Source organism: Cryptomeria japonica, chromosome 10 (genome assembly GCF_030272615.1).
Source record: "Cryptomeria japonica chromosome 10, Sugi_1.0, whole genome shotgun sequence".
In the NCBI taxonomy this organism is placed as follows: domain Eukaryota; kingdom Viridiplantae; phylum Streptophyta; class Pinopsida; order Cupressales; family Cupressaceae; genus Cryptomeria; species Cryptomeria japonica.
In genome coordinates this window covers 34407166-34426594 of record NC_081414.1, presented here as the reverse complement: position 1 = coordinate 34426594, position 19429 = coordinate 34407166, and the positions used below count along the sequence as shown (strand labels likewise).

Below are 19429 nucleotides of genomic sequence, written 5' to 3'. Positions count from 1 at the left end.
TGTGGAAGTAAATAGGTGATAGGTGGTTGACCAACCCATGAATCGTACTAGATAATATCCTGATAACACTTATTACATGTCCAAAAAATCCCCTATTTAATTAACTTAGCACCCCTCTTAAGAGTGTCATAGATCATTGAACCCTTATCCACAAGGCTAAACTGAGGGACATCCTTGTTGTAGATGTCCCCCAAATCCTTCTTCATAAGGATTCTAACTTAATCTTGATCTTGGTTAATCCACCATCTCCAAAAAAGATTGGCAGCCAAAACATTACCACTAAGGCATGTCCAACAAAGACCAAGACCGCCCTCATGCTTCAAACTATAAACAGATTCCCACTTAGCCAAAATACACTTTGTGAAGATCAAATTGCCAACCCATAAGAATTGATATGAGAGGGCATCAAATTCCTTAATGAAGCTTGGAGGAGTCACCTACACAAAGCATCTACAAACAGGGAGGGCCTTAAAAGAATCACTCTCCCAATCGCTGAGACCCACCTACAAGTCCAATGGATAACCCTTACGTGAAACTTATCCAACATATCCTACCGACACCCCCGAGTAAAAAATTAATTAGGAAGAAAATATAAGACTTATCCTCATTAATCCTTTGCCTAGAGGCAATCAAGTAGATATCCAAATTCCTTGTTGAGTATGTTGCCTTATTGATTCTAGCTAGACCCATCAATTGTATCATCGACAAACTATACAAGAGAGTGAGTAGGAAAGCTATTACCCCATCTCCAACCTTGAATCAAACCTTGTCTTACACAAAACTTGATAAATCTTCCTAACTCTCTAGCCATTAAAGTTAAAAAATAAGGAGATAAGGGATCGCCTTGCTGAAGGTCCCCCGAGGCTCTAAATAACTCAAACATCTCATTATTGAGAAGAACAACAAAAGAATAAGTGGTATAACTCATGAACCAATCAACCCAATTACTGCCAAATCCAAAAGCTAAAATCAATTTATGAAGGAAATCCCATTTGACATAGTCATAAGCTTTGGCCATGTCCAACTTTATGAAGACAACCTCGTCCTTATATGTGGTCATAGAATGAATAGCCTCAATAGTGACAACTATCCCATCTGAAATTTTTTGACCAACTACAAAGCCACCTTAATCCTTAGAGATCAACCTATTGAGCCATGGCTCGAGCATCTATGAAATAATTTTTGTAATTATTTTATAAAGCACATTACAGAGAGCTGTAGGTTTGAAAAGATCTAGAGAATTGGCCTCTTCTCTTTTATGAATAAGATGAAGGAATGTATAATTCAGGGCTCTTAACATCTATTTGTTTCTTTGCAACTCCTAAACTACCTCCAAAATGTCAAATTTGATAATCTCCTGAAACTCTTGTTAAAATTCTATTGAAAATCCATCGAGACTAGGATATTTTCCTTTCTTCATCTAAAACACAACCTCTTCGAATTTAGCCAAAGAGATAGGTCGAATAAGAGCCTCGTTCATTTCGTTGGAATCTAGAGAGAGAATGTAGTCTATAATAGAATTTTCTTCATCACTTGTATGGGGACAATCCTCAATAAAAATATATGAAAAGAACCAAGAAGCCTCCCTTGAAATATAATTGAAAGAAGAATTTGATTCCCCCTAGAGGACATAGGAGAGGTGATAAGATTCCCACTCTTTCTATCTTTAACAAAAAATATGAAAAAGGTGATATTTCTATCCCCTTGAAGCCAATCAATATGCAACTTTTGCTTCCAAAAAATCTCCTCTCAAATCTCCCATTCCTCCAACTCATTCACAATTGCAATATCCTCTCTACAGATTTTATTAGTTAGATTGTGATCTTGAATTTGATGGGTAATGACATTCAAACAAGATTGAGTAGGCACTTTAGCCAAATAGAAGTTGCCAAAGCACTATCTATTCAACCTTTTAAGCTTATACTTCACAAATTGCAATCCTTTAACAAAGGAGTACATTGTTGTGCCATAAGCAGGTCTCCCTTTATGCCACCACTCAAGCATAAAATCCTAAAGAGAGGGGTCCCAAAGCCACATAAGCTAAAATTTAAAAAGGGGAGTTTTTGAGGCTCTAAAAGAACCAAGAGAAGATTTGATCAGCCAGTGGTTAGATCCTCTCCAATCTAAAATCTCTAAATTGGTAACCCAACTATCACTAACCTAGAAGCTAGAAATTAAAGATTTGTGTACCCTCTCAGAAATAGCATCCTCTCCACATCTTTTGCTATTCTATGTAAATAAGCCATTATTAGGCTTAGTATCCATTAAATTCAAGAAATTTTTATTATCCCTTAGAAGCTCTATAAAAGGCTCTAGCATGACATTGCCCCCTATTTCTCCTCTAAACAAGAAACGACATTTAAGTCTCTAGCGAGGATCCAAGGAAGATAGAGGGCAAGGGATCATACACACCTGATATGAAATCAAAGCAAAGATTTTCTAAGAAGACCCATTAGAGAATAATCATAAGTGAAAAGAATGGTTTCACCTGATTCCATACTTGAAGTTGCCAAAGTAATAGAGGATCTACTAGAGATCCACCAAAGTAAAACAACTTTGCATGGGTCCCAAAAGAAAGCCACACTCCTTGAACTATCTTGACCCCCAATACATTGGCATTGATCATGATTCTCAATTATAGAAGCTTTATTTAGCATACCATCCATGGATAATTAGTTTCCCGAATGAAAGCAATATCAAGAGAATGAGGACTGATCAACTCTTGAATATCCTATTGTCTAGGGATTCTATTCAAACCCCTTACATCCCATAAGAGGACAATCATCTTTGGGAGTGAGAGAGAAATGGGAGTCAATGGTTTTTATTGACTTGGGTTCCATCAACACCTCACTAGTTAATTTTATTTTTTCTTGATCCTTCTTGCATCCCACCTTAGGGAGCTTCTCCAAAGCACTCTTTCAAAGGACCTTTCCTACAAGCCCAAAATAGGCGAGACCCCATTGCCTTTTACAAAACCCAAAACTTCATTCTCTAAATAAGGAATAGGACTAACCAGAGTTGAAACGTCTCTCAAATCTTTAATCTGGCTTGGCATTGACTCACTAGGAATGAGAAGAGTTTGATATGTTACCATTTGTGCTTCCCAAAGATCCACCTGTGACAAATTAAAACATTCATTCTCTCAGAACTTCGACTGGATTACTTTCAAGGAATCAATCCCAGAATGCAAACGTATCAGAATCCCCTCTTCTTGAGCCAATTCCTCCAAGGCATTAAACCTATTAAAGATCCCATCACTCTATCTATCCTTAAGGGTTTTCTTTTGTCCTCTACCCTTATTGTTAGGCTTCACAGGATTAAAACCCTCCTTATTTGCAACCCCTTATGACATAGGACCTTTTCCTTTATCAACCTTAAGATCAAGGTGAGAGGGAACATTAGCTGAATGAGTTGTATGGTTGATTTTTGAGCACTTCCTTTGTAGGTGTCCATACTCATGGAATATTGAACATTAAAAAAGGGAGGGCTTCATAATCAAATTGCTAAGTCTAAGAAGAGGACCCAAGACAAATTTCCATCGCATTTGGTAAAGGATTATTTAAATTGATTTCAGCATAAATTCGAGCATAGGATATTACCTTTTTATCTAACATATGTTACGACGAGCCTATCGAGTTATTAAGCAGAAGAGTGATTATATGTATAATTTCATTCTCCAAAACACTAACGAGAGCCTTAGGAGATGTACCTAGATAGGTACCCTTGAAGGGAGAAGCTCTTCCGTGGAGTTGAAGCCTGTACCCTATTCCTATCTGCCATGCTAAAAAAAAGACCAAAAAGTAATTGTTAGCTGCTTACATTACTTCTATATCTCCCTTAGGGTTCCAAGTCCTATGCGTGCACGATTCTAGAAATGACAGATTCTTGAAATCCTATGAATTTGCATATTAGTGCATGATTACTCAGGTTATGAACATCATCCATGACAAAATTTGGTTGTATCACCAAAATTAGATGATCTTAGCTTCTCTTCAAACATCCATTCATTTTCTTGACTTTGGGCATTCCATTCAAAGAAGAACCCTCACTGTATGAAACCTAATTCAGATGATCCATAGCCTTTGCATGCAAATATGAATATGGATATGCCCTCACTAAGTCCTCACAATTTGACAAATTTGTTGAAGCATCAAGCCCACACATTGAAATAATAACCTCAAACACAAAGCTTTAGAAATCTCAAAACACAACCATCCCTAACCCATTAGGGCCAAAATCACCCCCACAGAAGTCTGAGCAAGCAAAAACTTACTTTATTGCCAACAAAAATGCCCACAACTCCACCTACACAGTCAAAACAAGTCACCTGCACCAAACCCTCCCTTGCACAATCTACTAAAAATTGATTATTAACCCTCCTAATTACCACACGAGCCATATCCAGGCCAACAACAAGCAAAGTCACCACAAATTGCCCCTGATCAATGCATAATAGTATAGAAAAAACCCGATTAAGACAATAACCCTAGTTCGTGTAACATAATACAATGTCTCCCATTGCCTTCATTCTTCTTACTTTCTTTAATTAATCTAAAATAATCTTTTAATTTTTTATATATTCCTTATCCTTAACTTTGTCATCTAAATTTATACACCTTTTTAGTTATACTTAATCTAAACAACACTTTAAGAAAAATAAACTTTTTTACAATATAGAAACTATACAATAACCCTTAAACATGATATTTCTTTACAAAACCTCACTAAAATAATAAAAAATAAATAAAAAATTATTTCAAATCGTAAGTTGAATATAAACCAAATTCAAATCCATACTATGAATGAAACATTAAACTAAATTCAAATCGATACTATGAATGAAAAATTAAATTTGGAAAAAAAAAACAGCTTGGGAGTAGAGCATTCAAATGGGTACTTGCTCCTTATCTAGAATGGGTGGGAAGTTAGAGGCTACGTAGGGTACACATATTTTCTTGTTTGAAGAAGTGCAAGTTACCATGACTAGGACTCCAAATCATATTTATTGATGTGCGCGTAGTTGGTCACCACTAATGCCTCTCCTCCACATAATTTTTACAAGCCCCCATAAACATTGACATAAACTATTAATAACACCAACCAAATGAAATGCAAATCAAAGTAAATGCAGATTCAGCCAATGAGAGCCGCGCATTAGATCGGATCAGATCGACATTTCTGGTCCATTCACTTGATACTCGTTTCCACGTGTCAGAATTCTCTGCATCGCTTATTTCTAAAATATATTCACCAGTAAAATAAACTGTAACTCAGATCGCAACGACGGACGGAAAGAGAAAATAAAAACAAAGACAAACCTTCTAGGGTCTTCTTCTTCTTCACGCCCTTCAAATCACACTTGGGCCGCAAAATATTTGAGTCATTTGTGGCGGAATTTTGAAAGCCTGGTACTCTGCAGATGGTTTTCTGTTAAGTTATTTTGGTGTTGAATTTATTGGAAATTTGGTTTTAAGGAACGATCAGATTCGACTGAGCTCATAGATGTTTCAGGAACCCGCTAAATTTGGCTGTAAATATGGAGGAGTTGGAGCTCTTTGATTGAAATAGAGGGGTTTACGGATGGGGACAACTAATTTGGCGGCGCCCTCCTGCAGTGCAACGCCATTGCCAGTATATCCCGTTTGTGTTTGAGCTATGTCAGATTGGAGCTTATTTGAGGTGAGTTTTTTTTTAAATAAAGAAAACACTTAAAACCCTCCTTTTTTTGACAGGGTGCATGGAAAATTGATGAAAAGTAGTGTGTAATGGTATTTAAGACAGTGAAGTGTTAATATTTAGGCCGAGTAAATTTTGACCCTACATTACTTGCAAAGAGTAGGGTTAATAGTTTTAACATTTAGAAGATTCAAGCTGATAAATTCTGTTTTAGGTAGGCAGGGAATGAGGTCTTTTAGAGCAGATTGCTTTCAAAATGAGTACAGATTTTATGTTTTTTTTTCAAAGTGAGAAAAAGGGAGAAAATAAACTATAAGGCAAAATCCTCGCTTAGCAATTTTGTGCTCTCTGATACATTATCCTGTTTAAGCAGTTTATCCTCTCTAACAAATTTTAAGCCTCTTCCATATTTCCTTTTGCTATGGGCGAGTCGTGCATCTCAGTGGTAATTTGATGCATGGCTTAAATTCGTTACCCACCAAAATTCTTGTTGAGCAATAGAGAATTTTCACTCTGAAGATGGGTATCGGAATGTAAATTGAATCATATATGTAATGGTGCTTTTCCACACGTTCTGTATGTAGTTTTTGTTAGAAAGCAGTGCCTTGGAATTTGATTTACTAGTTTAAAGTACTGTGTACTACCTTTTAACACAGTGGGGGGACAAGCTTGGACAGTTTTATCGAGGTTTATAAAGACTGAACCAATTCAAATGTACATGTACTGCCTTCTAACACAGTGAGGGACAAGCTTGGACAATATTATCGAGGTTTATAAAGTTTGAACCAATTCAAATTTACATTACTGCCTTTTAACACAGTGAGGGACAAGCTTGGATGATATAATTTAGGTCTGTAAACATTGAGCCCATTCAAATGTTTTCCATGTACTTCGGCTAGATGTCTTTCGGAGTTATGGGCTGCCTTATTTTGTGGATAAGGGGTTTTGCTTGGGTCATCCTCATTTACTAGTCCATCGTTAACTGTATTACAACAATTCCTTAAATAGTTTTAACTTATAACATAAAAGAAAAAAATAATTTTAGTTATAAAATAAAAATGTTAAAAATAAATAAGATGACAAGTGCTTGCAATGCATTATACAACAAAAACATATATGGCTTAATAATTACGTATAAATAACTATAAAAGTTCAGAAAAACAAGTGTATACTTGAAGCTGAGAAGGGACCCTTTTTTTGTTTTTTGTTTATGTATAATATCACATGCATATTGAGTGATGGGGAAATAACTGAATAAATAAATAGGTTGCAAGCTTATGGTTAAAAAGGACCAAAATACAGGAAATGGGTCTGCTAAAGATATAATGATATGTAGGGAATTACAGTGTATGTGAGCTAAAAATTATAAATATTTAGGACCGAAATGTTTAAAAATTCTATTTTAGGATAAGATTCTTTCTTTATACGTTCTGCTTTTAGGCACTCATGGGAGGAATCCATCAAAAAGTATTTTTGATTATTAACATAGGAAAATTTAATGTGCTAATTTTCTTATAAGTTTGACAGCTTTTTGAATATTAAATATAGTCAATTGATAGGATTTTCCAAAAACATGAGCTAAATTTTTATATAAAAATTACTTGCAATCTTTCATTGATATATTTGTGGTACATTAAATAAGTTTTATTTATTAATAGAAAATTATATGCTTATGCCTAGAAAGGAACATGGACTAGTCAATGGGATTGCTAAATACTAATAGAGAATGTACATGGCAAGAAAGGAGTCATGGTGTATTTTGGAGTAAAAAATTGTAAATATTTCATATGGAAATAAGCAAGAAGGTATTTTTCTAGTGTCAAAACTCTAGAATGATGAGAACTCCTTGGACCAAACTCAAGAAGTTTGGCCCTTACTAGATCGACTAACTTACAATATGTTTCCTAAAAGCATTAGCCATATTTCATTATCAAAGGACAATTGTAGACTCATTTTAGAAGATTTTCAGGTAATGTGTTTCTTTTCTTGAATTGTGTACCTTATTTAGAATAGTTAAAACTTTATTGGCCCATTTCAAACAATTTTGAACTTTATTTTGTTTCAAATATTTGAGTTCTCTAGATAATAGTTGACACTATTTCCTAAAACTTTAGCTAAGTTTATATATAACTTAGTTATGAAATGATATGATAAGGGATGGGATGAATAGTTATGTCCTTTAGGGCAAATTGGTTTGTGGGACCAATTGGAGTGTATACTATTTTTATTGAAGATTGTTCCTACAGATATTAAATTTAAAATACATCTCAATTTTTAAATCAATATTAATAATAACTATCTTAGGTTTGTATTTTCAGTGAATAAAACTTTATAAGCTAATCTAGTAAAATTGGACAAACATTAGATTAACCAATCAATAACATTACTCAAAGATTTAACCAAGATAAATAATGTTAAGCTATACCTTCATTTTTTTTTTATAAATTTCCTTGATAGAATATCTAACCATACATTTAAATACAATAATAAAAAGTAGAAAGCTATATCATTTTAGTCTATTGTGTTGTGGTGTAGTGGTTAAGGGATGCCTTCAAAAGTGAGTGACCAAGGTTTAAATCCTATTCATGATAAAGCGGCCTACCACTTGATGTACTTCTCATTAATGGGTGTCATGTTAATACAATTTTTAAATTGTGAGCCTATCAAAATGCTTAGAGCTATAGCTTGAGGATGTTCTTAATCATTCTTACAAAAAGAAGAAGAAAAATTTCATTTTCATTTGTGTATCATAATAATATTTATATTTAACGAATTGGAAAGATTCTTGAGTTATTCTATACTCAGTAAATTATTAGGTCTATATAGTTTCCTCTAGTCCAAAAGTTATATAGATGAATATTAATATAGTTTCTCATCATCTAATACTATAGAAAATCTTGAAGTATTCCAAAAATAGGTTTTAGGAAATCATTAAGGATGATCATTTGGTTGTTGCATGCTATATGCATCTTTTGCACAAATTTGGTTCATCTTAAAGAATAAAATTTACTTCTTGGAAAGCTCAATGATTCACAAAGAAGTAGCAATTATTGAGTAATGCATTTTGTTTTTTTCCCTATTTTTATATTTTTTAGAATTATAAAGCAATGCAACATTCCCTTTGCTATTAGGGGTATAGCCTAATCACTCTTATAAGAAGAGAGGAAAAATATATCGTTATAATTAATGTATTATAATAATATTTATTTTATTATTGGAAAAGATTTTATAGTTATTCATTATTATTAGTCAATTATTGCTACAACATTAATCCTATATTGTGCATAGGCTTATGAGTAGTAGGCTTGTGGTTACCTTAACTCTTAATTAAGTTATATGATTATTAATATATTCTTCTTTGGATAATTAAGTTGTCCTAGGTGTTATATTTAGGCATCTAAGTCAGCTTGGTTGACATTCAAGGCATTAGATGGGTATATATAGAAGCTATTGGTTAGTTTATCATCATCATATTGTGAATTGTGTTCTTTTTGGAAACTTTTGGAGGTTTGCACCCTCAAAGTGGCTTGTTATTCACAATTATTATCAAGTATTTGTAACATATTTCCTATTGTATTCTTCGCTTGTGCAAGTTGATTCATTACAAGTGGTATAAGAGCATGATTATGGCACTCGAAGGGCAAAAACCAAGGCAATTTTTATTGGCTTAGGTGCCCAAATTGTTAGGTGCACATCTCTCTCAAATTGGCGATTCACTTTAAAAAAAAAAATGATTTTTCTAGTCTATATTAAAGTCGTTGCAATCTAGATTTGAGGTCATTTGGACTATATTTGGAGGAGTTACTGCAAAATTAGGGTTTCCCCTAAATTCAATTTCAAGGTTGCAGTTAATGAATTTCTTGGAGATTTTTTTTGTTTAAGTGAGATTTAGGCCCTAGTAAGTTATAGGAAAAGTTTTAGACTATTTTGATTTATTTAAAGTAAGTTATTGTGAAAACTATTTTGGTGTCTTTAAGTGAAGGTATGTTAGAGTGTTTTGGTAGTGACATTGGAGTTAAGTAGGGTTGCTCTTTATCTCCCATACTTTTTGGTCTATACATTGATAAGTTGAAGGCATGGTTAAGCAAGATAGATGAGGATGGTGTTCAATAGGTAGGTCATGTGGTGAAACTACTTTTATATGCTAATGAGCTTATCCTAATTTCAAAATCGGCTCATGCATTATGTGAACATTTGAAGGCCTTAGAATGGTTTTGACAAGAGGTTGGGATGCAAGTGAACATCATCGAGACCAAAATCATGATTTTCTCATTAAAAAGAAAAGATAAGTAGATTACCTTTCTCTTTGAAGGCAACCCGCTAGAAATAGTGAAAGAATACAAGTATCTTGGGATTGACTTCCACTATAAGCTCAGTCGGGAAACTTGTAGAACAAAAAGGATATAGGGAGATTGGAAAGCTTCACACTTGCTTCAAAATAGGTGCAAAAAAGCTGAACTTTGGGATTGGAAAGTCAGGAAAACCCTTTTTGGTTTGCTAGTCACACCAACTGTCCTTTACGACTGCGAAGTGTGGGGAAGTAGCATGTCAAAATGTAGTTGGAGACAAACATAAAGAATCCAGAAACATCTAATATCAAGTAATGTCAAAGTTAAAACCAAAGTCCCATCTGAAATTCTTTTAGTTGGAGCAAGAACTTTTCCATTGGAAGCATCAATGATAATTCGGCTGATAAGTTATTTAAAGAAGGTTGAAAATATGGATAACCAACGTTTCCCTAAAATGGTTGTGGAGGAGATGCTAGACTGTAGGAAGAAAACATGGATGAAGCAAAATAACAACTGGATGAACAAGTGAGGCATCAATTTGCATGAATGTCCTAGCACCAATGGTGAAATAAAAAGTTATTTGATTGAAAATGGACAAAACAGATTGGGTGGAAAAAAACATGCTACATCAAAGAGTTTAACCTAGCGAAGGACATGGTGAAAAAACACATTTAGGGGCAGCTATCAAAGGGAAAGCAAGGATGTTAATTGCACAACTGAGGACAGGATCACATCATCTTAGGTGTGAGACTGGTAGGTGGAAAATACCCAAGGAAACTTGGGAGGAAAGAGTTTCATTTTTGCAATAAGGAGGCGGTAGAAACGGAATGTCACTTCATCATGGAATGCACAACCTATGAGGATATCTGTACTTAGTAAACAAATGGATCAAAGGTTGACAACATGCACCAGTTATTTGAGGTAAATATGATTAACCATACGACCAACCTCCTAGTGAAAATCAATAGTAGGAGATCAGACATCAAAAAGAATTTGAAGATAATTTAAGGGTGTTCATCTGGTCCCATAGACTGTTTAGTCTCGTGATGTCATTAAAATTTTTCATTCATTCATTCGTTCAAGGTGGAGTTTGCAACAAGAGGGTGTTCGTCTAGGTCCCATAGATTGTTTAGTCTCGTGATGTCATTTAAATTTTTCATTCATTCATTTGTTCAAGGTGTAGTTTGCAACAAGAGGCAAAAAGAATTTTGTCACACCTAGAAAATCCCTAATGAATGATGTTGTGGGAATTGAGGATAGTGATCCCAAAGATAATAAATTTACAAGGGAAGAAATAAAAAAGGAAATCATGGATGGAACCAACAAGATGAAGAAATTTTGTGAGAGATGAAAGAAGTGATAGGAGGTCTCAAAGAGATGGTTGACAAAATAATTTCTAGCCAAGGTTCTACAAGTGCTCAACACATGGATCATCACAACAAGAAATGAGAAGATGAGTCTCTTACAGGGCATGATGCTTTTGGGTTTGAATTAGATTATAAGAGGGATCATCACCTTAATAAATCTATGGCCAGACACTTCTCACCTAAGATGGATATGCACAAGTTTGATAGCAAGGATCCAACCAATTGGCTTTGCTAAATGGAATAGTTCTTTAATCTTCATCATGTGCCATGCCAACAAATGGTTATAATGGCATCCTTATACTTGGAACTAGATCTATTCATTTGGTATTATTGGCTATGTCAAGAGAAGGAAAAAGAGGGGATGCGTTATCATATGGTTGTTTTCCAAGAGGAGCTCACTACACATTATGTTGACAATCTTATAGATAGCTAGCTCAATTAGTTTACTAAATAAAAGAAAACAAGTATGGTCAAGGATTATATTCATGAATTCCAACCTTTGTCTTTAAGAGTCAAGAATGTCTTAAGGGAAAATTGGAAACAATTATTTCTAGCAAGTTTAAAGGATCACATCAAATACTTGATACATGTTTTGATGAATTCTATATCCAAGCGATGATTATGGCAAGGAAAGTAGAGGAAAATTATGTGGCCAATAGAAGCAAAGGTTTTGTTAACATAAGAGATAAAAGCACTCTTACATAGTCAATTCCTTAGCTTACTAGATTGACTCCAAAATGATTGAAGAGAAGAGAGTTAAAGGGGTATGATTTAGTTGTGATAGGGAATACAATTGAGGACATAATGTACTGAAATGAAACTCTTTTACATTAAAGGGCCAAGTGAAGAAAAAGAGGAGCAAGAAGTAATATTTGAGGGTGATAGTGCAACATATGAGGAATTGGGAGATACCAAACCAACCATTTCATGTCATGTACTTATTGGAATTAGCACACTATAGATTCTCAAGGTAGTGGGTTTCTTGAAGAAAGAGAATAATTGTGTTTGTAGATTTAGGAAGCACTCACAACATCGCCAACTAGATTTTAGTTGCTCATAAAAAATGCTTTATATATCTAGCTCTAAAATTTTAGGTCCTAAAGTAGATGGGGGTATTGTAAGTTGTTCAGGGAATAATCAAACATCTAATTACCCATGGGAGATTATCGTCTTGATTGCCCAATGTTTGCTATTTCCATGGATGCAACATATACTGTTTTGGGAGTATAGTTGCTTTCTACATTGAGGATAATTGAGACAAATTTGTAGGAGCTATTCATGTGTTTCCACTTAGAATGAAGGATAGTAGAATTAAGGCAATTGAATGCAAAGTCTTTACAGATGGCAAACTATCATCAAATGCAAAAGATTCTTAAGAAGGGGGCAATTGGGTTTGTGGTCCAATTATTTTCATTTTAAGCATATCAATTAAATTCTCTTAGACCACTAGATCTACTAGTAATTGTAGAAAATCATTCAATAGTTTTTGGTGAGATGCCAAAAGGAATCCCTTTAAAAAGTGATAAGGATCATGCAAGTCAGCTAGTACTTGGGAGCCAACCACTCAACATTAGGTTGTACAGGTACACCTATGTACAAAAAAGTAAGATTAAGAAGATGTTTTAGGAAATGGTAGAGTTAGGCAAGTATTATGAGGCATAGCTATAGTGCCTACTCTCCCATGGTGATGGTACATAAGAAGGATGCCACTTGCCCCATGTGTCTAGACTATATAGAGCTCAACAAGTACACCATCAAAAATATGTTTCCTATTCCAATCATTGATGATTTACTAGATGAATTAAATGGAGCTATGTTTCTTACAAAACTTGATTTTAGATCCAGCTATGAGCAAATTTGATAAAGAAGATATTCCCAAGACAACGGTTAGGACTCATGCAGGTTATTATGAGTTTCTAGAGATGCTATTGGTCTTGCGAATGCTCCATTTGCATTTCAAAATTTGATGAATTCTATCTTTGAGTAAATTTGAATTAGTTTTCTTTGATGATATATTTAGTTATAGCAAGATCTAGGAAGATCATTTGCCCCGTGTAGATTAGGCATCACAAGCTCTCAAACAACACTAGCTTTATGCTAAATCTTTTGAGTGTGCTTTTGGTTTCAAAAGGTGCAATGCATGGGTCACGTAGTGTCTCATGAGGGAGTAATAGAACTACCTTGCTTAGTCAGATCCTTTTATGCTCCTATCTGCCTTCAAAACATTCTGCAGACACTCCTTCTGGTTCGACAACAGTCACACTACCACACTTAACCAAATTGCCAACACAATTACAAAACAACTCATCGACCTTATAAGCAAATACAGTAGGTCGGTAACACATCACAAAACCTACAACTCTCATAGAGATTACAAACATATCGGTTCAATCATGACCGTTGGATTACATAGCAATCAACTACACATTGTTCTAGGCAACTTGAACCGCTCTTGGATCACCGCACATCGAATCTTGTAACTCATCACACAGTTATCACTTCATGCTATGCATTTGCTCATTCCCAAGATAAACAGTTATCTTCATGCGCCAAAACCACTTTGAAACTCATCACGTGCACCATGCATACATGGCATCTTCATCTCCGATCACCATTCGATCATAGATCATTTTAACCGATTCACCAAGCTCCATCGATTAGGGTTCGACATATAACCTGGTTAGGGTTAATGGTTGATCACTTTGCTTCAAATACCAATACTGGTTTCTTTCACTGCTCAACTACCGGTTGCATTACTACATCACTACCGGTTGCAATACAACTCTATTACCGGTTACTATTGACATCAATGACAAAACTATACTTCATCAATGCAATCTTCATACAATGCCAACATCCCTAATTGCCTATAAGAAGAAGCTCAAACAATCATTTCAAACATCAATCAAATCAAACTCTTCTTTCTAATCAAGGAGCAGATTAGCGAATTTTAGCAGCAAGATAGCAAATTCATCATCATCAACAACAAATTCACCCCAAAGGAGCAGCGATTTCATCATCACAAGGGCAAATTTTAGCATTAATATTAAAGATTGAAAGGCGAAATTCATCCTACAACAGCAACATCAGTCAAAGAATAAAGGTGAATTTGAGAAGACAGCGAACCCTTGGATATCAACAGTCATATCATTGATCAAATTTTGAGGATAAATATCAGAGATCAGAAGTCAGTGCATCATTTGGACTGATACAAAATCAGTTACAAGTCTGATTAAGGTCAGAAATTGATTTTGTTTAGGCAAATTAGACTTCCCTAATTCATCTAAAGAAGCAAATCAGTCTTATCTAGCAATTAATTTCACATTTATTAAGATGTAAGATTGATTTGGATTAATTTCATAACTAGCTTACTAAGTAAATAGGCTTCGTTACATCAATATTTCACCACTACCCTAACTTACATATCTCTTATAGGTGAAAGATGGCGGCTCCTAAACCGAACAAAACCATGACCCGTCATGCACTCATCAAGAAGCCTCGAAGAGCAGTGCATTTGAAAGCAGGATCACATCGCATTGGAGCAAAATAGGAGACACCAATCTCGGGAAGTTTGAAACCAAGAGTTCCGGCACCCATCGTATACAAGTGAACCTATTGCCACAACCAAGAAGATGATTGAAAGTGGGATTCATAAATGCAGCTAGCTTCCCTCCCGCGGTGCAATGCTACGAGTTAAATGTGGAATGTGCCCAACATTGTGACTCTCCCTCAAGAAGAATAGTAGTGAAGGATGGAACAATGGTCACATATCTCTTGGAGACAACAATTAGTGAAACATTTCATCTACCTGAACCTAAGGACATGGTCTACATAAGCATGGAAGGAGCTAAGTCCACCTATGATGATGATCGAGATGCTTGTGCAAAGATCATCGACAAGTTTTGGTTGAAGAAGAGTAGAGGTGGTAGGAGCAGATGACCCAACAGACTACATAGGGTGGACTTCAATGATGAATTCAGAGACTTCATCACCCTACTTCATCGATTGGTTGGTGGACTTGAGGCTTCTTATTTTGAAGACTGGATGTTCTACTTGATAGAGACTGTCACTCATGGCAAGGATGCAATCAATTGGGCGAGACTCATCAGCAACAACATCGATCTACAGTTAAGGAGGCTGATGCACACCATAACATTCTATATGAGCTCCTACGTCATATACTCCCTTGCAAGAAATTTCGAGTATCCAGGATTTATGTATAGGGGCGTAGTCGGAAGGAGACCCGGAGAGATAAAGGTGCATGAGTGTTATACGCAACTTAATCATCCACCTAAACAACACTATAGAAGAGTGAATGATGCATTCACTATGCACATCACGAGGATGCTTCGACGAGGATTGCAGCGAAGACTCTCTCTAGTGGCACAAGCATTGATACAACAACATGGTGCATGGTTCATCCAATTCCCAAAATTCACCTATATCAGAGTTCAAGGATGTCCCTCTCCTCCCTACATGTTGCCGCGCTACCCAACAAATAGAATGGTGTTACTTGAGGTGGTGAGACAATTGGTGGCATATGTCAATGCATATAGGCATAAGCATGGAACCAATGTTTCTTTTCCTATCATGCTTGGAGATTCTATTGAAGTATGCCCTTCCATTCATGTAGATGAGGATGCCGAGAGAGAGTTGGCACTCCATTCACTCAAACCATTCACTCACAGAGATTGCTTCGATCCATATGATAATGTAAAAGGAATTTTGGGAAAGAAGTATGGACACCAGTGGCAGTTAGAAGACTATTGGATGAATGTTCAAAAGGATTTAGAAGTGAAGAAGAAGATGTATTCCAGGCTACCTCTCGATTTCATAAGGAAATGCAAATTTTTTCATGTTGCCGATCAAGTTCAGGACAGTAGCAAATATCTTCAATCAGCCTATGCCAAAGAAAACAAGGAGATCAACATCAAGTGGGTTGACATGGAGGTTGTTGATTAGAAGGAATTGATGAAACTGGTTTTGGAATACACTCACATATGGATAGACATATAGCACCAAAAATTGAAAGAACAAAACTTAGCAATGACATTCCACTTAGAAGAAAAAGCAGATGGTGAAGATGAAGCAAGCGCAAGTGGGAGTGCACCTCAACCATCTCACTCAAGATGTTCTAAGAGAAAGGATGATCGTGAAGAAAAGGAACCCTCAAGGAAGAAGCATAAATTGAGTTCTAGTCATCCTTCCTCCAGGCATGAAGAAGAGCGGAACCAGAATGAAAGACACAAAGAACAGAGGGTAGAAAAGGAATTGAGTAAAGGAGCAAATGAATCGATGGAATCCACAATTCACAATGATAAAGGCAAGGAGAAATCATCAGAAGATCTCACTCATCTCATTTAAGAAATTGAAGGAAATGAAGAAGAAGACAATGATGAGACCACTTCACCACCTAGAGATGAGCAAATGCATGAAGAAACACAAATTCAAGAAGGAAGATCCTCTATTCTTGAATGGCTAAAGGAAAGAGTAGGCCAAGAAGTAATAGTAGTGGATGAAGAACCAACATATGACATAGCGAGCCTTCTAAGCTACACTCGAGAGGTCACCGAGAAAAAGAAAGTTGCAAAGATGTCCAAGGTGATTAGAGATGATTCGGGATTGAGGAAGTTGCAAATAGCTACTCCAAAGTTTGATAAGTATGAAGGTGAGATCACAACAGATAAGTATGATATGGAGACTATTGATTTGGCTCCACTCATCTCCGAGCAAGCCATAGGTGATGCAACTGATTCATTAAAGGCAGTTAATGATATGCTAAGAGCTGAAGTAGAAAAGAATAAAAAGTTAGAGAAAGAAATAAGTGCATGTAGAAACTACTTCTAGCAATTTCAGGAACCATTGAGACATCAGAACCCAACAACTACACCGCCACCCTTGCTTCTTGTGGACTCGGTTGATCATATGGAGAAGATGAGGAATTTGGCACAATTGATGGATACATGGATAGAAGATTCATATACTAGAGTTAGCAAGTTCATGAAGGGCATAATGAAGACACTCGACACAGTTATAAAAGTTCTTGGGAGAACCCATGTCCTCGTAGAAGCCTTTGAAGCATTTGCTCATGCTAGAGACGTTATCATTCCAGTGCTTCAAGTAATAAGGAAAACACCCAGAGAAGTTTTATTAAGAGAGAAGATAAGAAGAGAAGGATCTACACCCAACTTTCTACAATGGAGCAGTCTACTTTGAACAAAGAAGATCAATTTTGAGGAGATGGAAAACGGATGCAGTCAAGTTCAAGATTATATGCACCAAATTCATGATAAGATAGTAGAAGTAGCACAAACCGTTTTAGAAAGGAAGATTGATCCAGGAACGATTATAGAGGCTAGAGAATTGGAGGAAAGGGGTTATCTTCCATGGGGCTGATGGAATGGTCACCACAGGACAGTTGGGTGATATGCTTGAGCTCGTGGTATTAGTCAACAAGACTCAAGAACATGAACCTGAATGGGAGAATGCCATCGTTAGAGCCTTCGATGAAGTCATGCACATGTAGGAATAGTTGAAGTCTCTACCTAATATCTCGATGACTGAGATAGAGGGCATAGTGACTAGATTCATCGAATATGCCAGAAGGGAAGGGGAAAAAGGAAACAAGATTCTAGAAGACAGTTTGTTATGATCCTACTCAGCAATTCATTTTCTGATTGGAGGATGCTTCCTTGATTTCTGTGCCAGCACATACTATTTTCTCATTGGTTGATTCCATGATGATGTTTATCTAGATAGGGTTTCATTTGTATCAAACCCTAATTGGGGTTTAGGTGGCAAAATCTCGACCCTTGATCTCCATTCGATCTTGGCCCTTCACTGTATTTGGGAGTATTATATAAACTACACTCATTTCATTTGTAAGAGATTAATAGCGAGTTGATTAGAAAATTAGTAAGCTAGAGAGAGATTAGATATTAGAGATAGAATTCAAGAGTGATGAGAGAAGGACTTGAAGAATTGTTGTTGTTTGGCTTTTGGATTAATAAAACATTGAAGTTATGGTGTTTCTATTCAATCTTTGAAGCTTATTGCATGGTTCTTTATCCTCTCAACTCAATCTTTGATAGTAGTTTAAGTTTAGATTGAATAATGGAATGTTGTATTTGATGTATTGTGAAACTCATAATCCATACCACTAGCCTCTTGCTGATTGTAAGTGTGCCTTGGTTTGGTCAATTGGAATCATTTAAAGTTTAAAGTGCTTAAGTTCAATTGTTGCTCAATCATAGTTATGCATTCAAGTGATGGTGTCTATGCTTAGTAACGATTTGAAAATCTCCAAACATCCTTAGAAGATTGCACTAGTTTTGGTGGAGTTGTTCTTGTATGGCGATGCTAAGACTAGTAGAGTTTCACTTGTGTCGTTCTTCATCCATCCATTCCTAGGATAGCTTAGAACCTCTCAAACTGTCATCTTTTGCCATTTTTTTGACAAACATTCAGTAGTAGTAGGAAAGAACTTCACCGCATATCATCCGCACAGTGCTTCATGAAATCTCTTCTTATACAAAAGGCCCTTTGATGAAACAGCAATCACATCAACGAACAAAGCTTATCCACACCTCAAGACCTGACATTTATGAACCTTGGAGTTGTCTCGAGTGATCCTTAAGCCAATCTTCAGCATTTGAGAAGCTTTGTTCAAGAGAGGATAAGATACTCTTGGGTATTTTATTTTGTGTTTGCATGTGTGTAAAAAACACATCAACAGAATTGGCGCTAGAAGGAGGGCACGCTTCACTAAAGTGAAAGATTTCTTTTAGATCATGATGCGGAATGGTACTGCCTGAAGAATATCTCATCTTAGGTGAACAAGAAGATATTATCTCATAGTTGAACACTCTTGCTTGGAGAAATCAAAGAAGTCACGCTGAATTCCGACAAGTAAGAGCTGTAATTGATAAAGAAGAGCAATTAGGAAATTCGCCTCCAGTTATCATTGTTCCTAGAGCAAGCAATACTGAGAATCTACCTGCTACCAATCAACAAAGGAGAAATTGAATTAGTTCAAGAGCTTGTGTGCTGAATATGAATCATTATGGTGCTACTCGCTCCTGTTAGAAGAGGCGAACT

General features: G+C 35.9%; 1 protein-coding gene across 2 annotated transcripts in view; it reads left to right on the top strand.

The window, feature by feature from the left end:
- Nucleotides 1-5250: 5250 nt before the first annotated feature.
- LOC131038234 (uncharacterized) overlaps nucleotides 5251-19429 on the top strand; it is a 92143-nt gene continuing 77964 nt past the window's right edge. Inside the window, exons 1-2 of one of the 2 annotated variants that reach the window (XM_057970608.2) lie at nucleotides 5251-5408; nucleotides 5512-5679. In XM_057970608.2, the coding sequence (XP_057826591.2) occupies nucleotides 5656-5679 (24 nt within the window). In that variant the 5' untranslated portion in view covers nucleotides 5251-5408; nucleotides 5512-5655. Of the gene's footprint in view, nucleotides 5680-19429 lie in introns of both variants that reach the window. The other variant, XM_057970609.2, reaches the window with a different exon arrangement.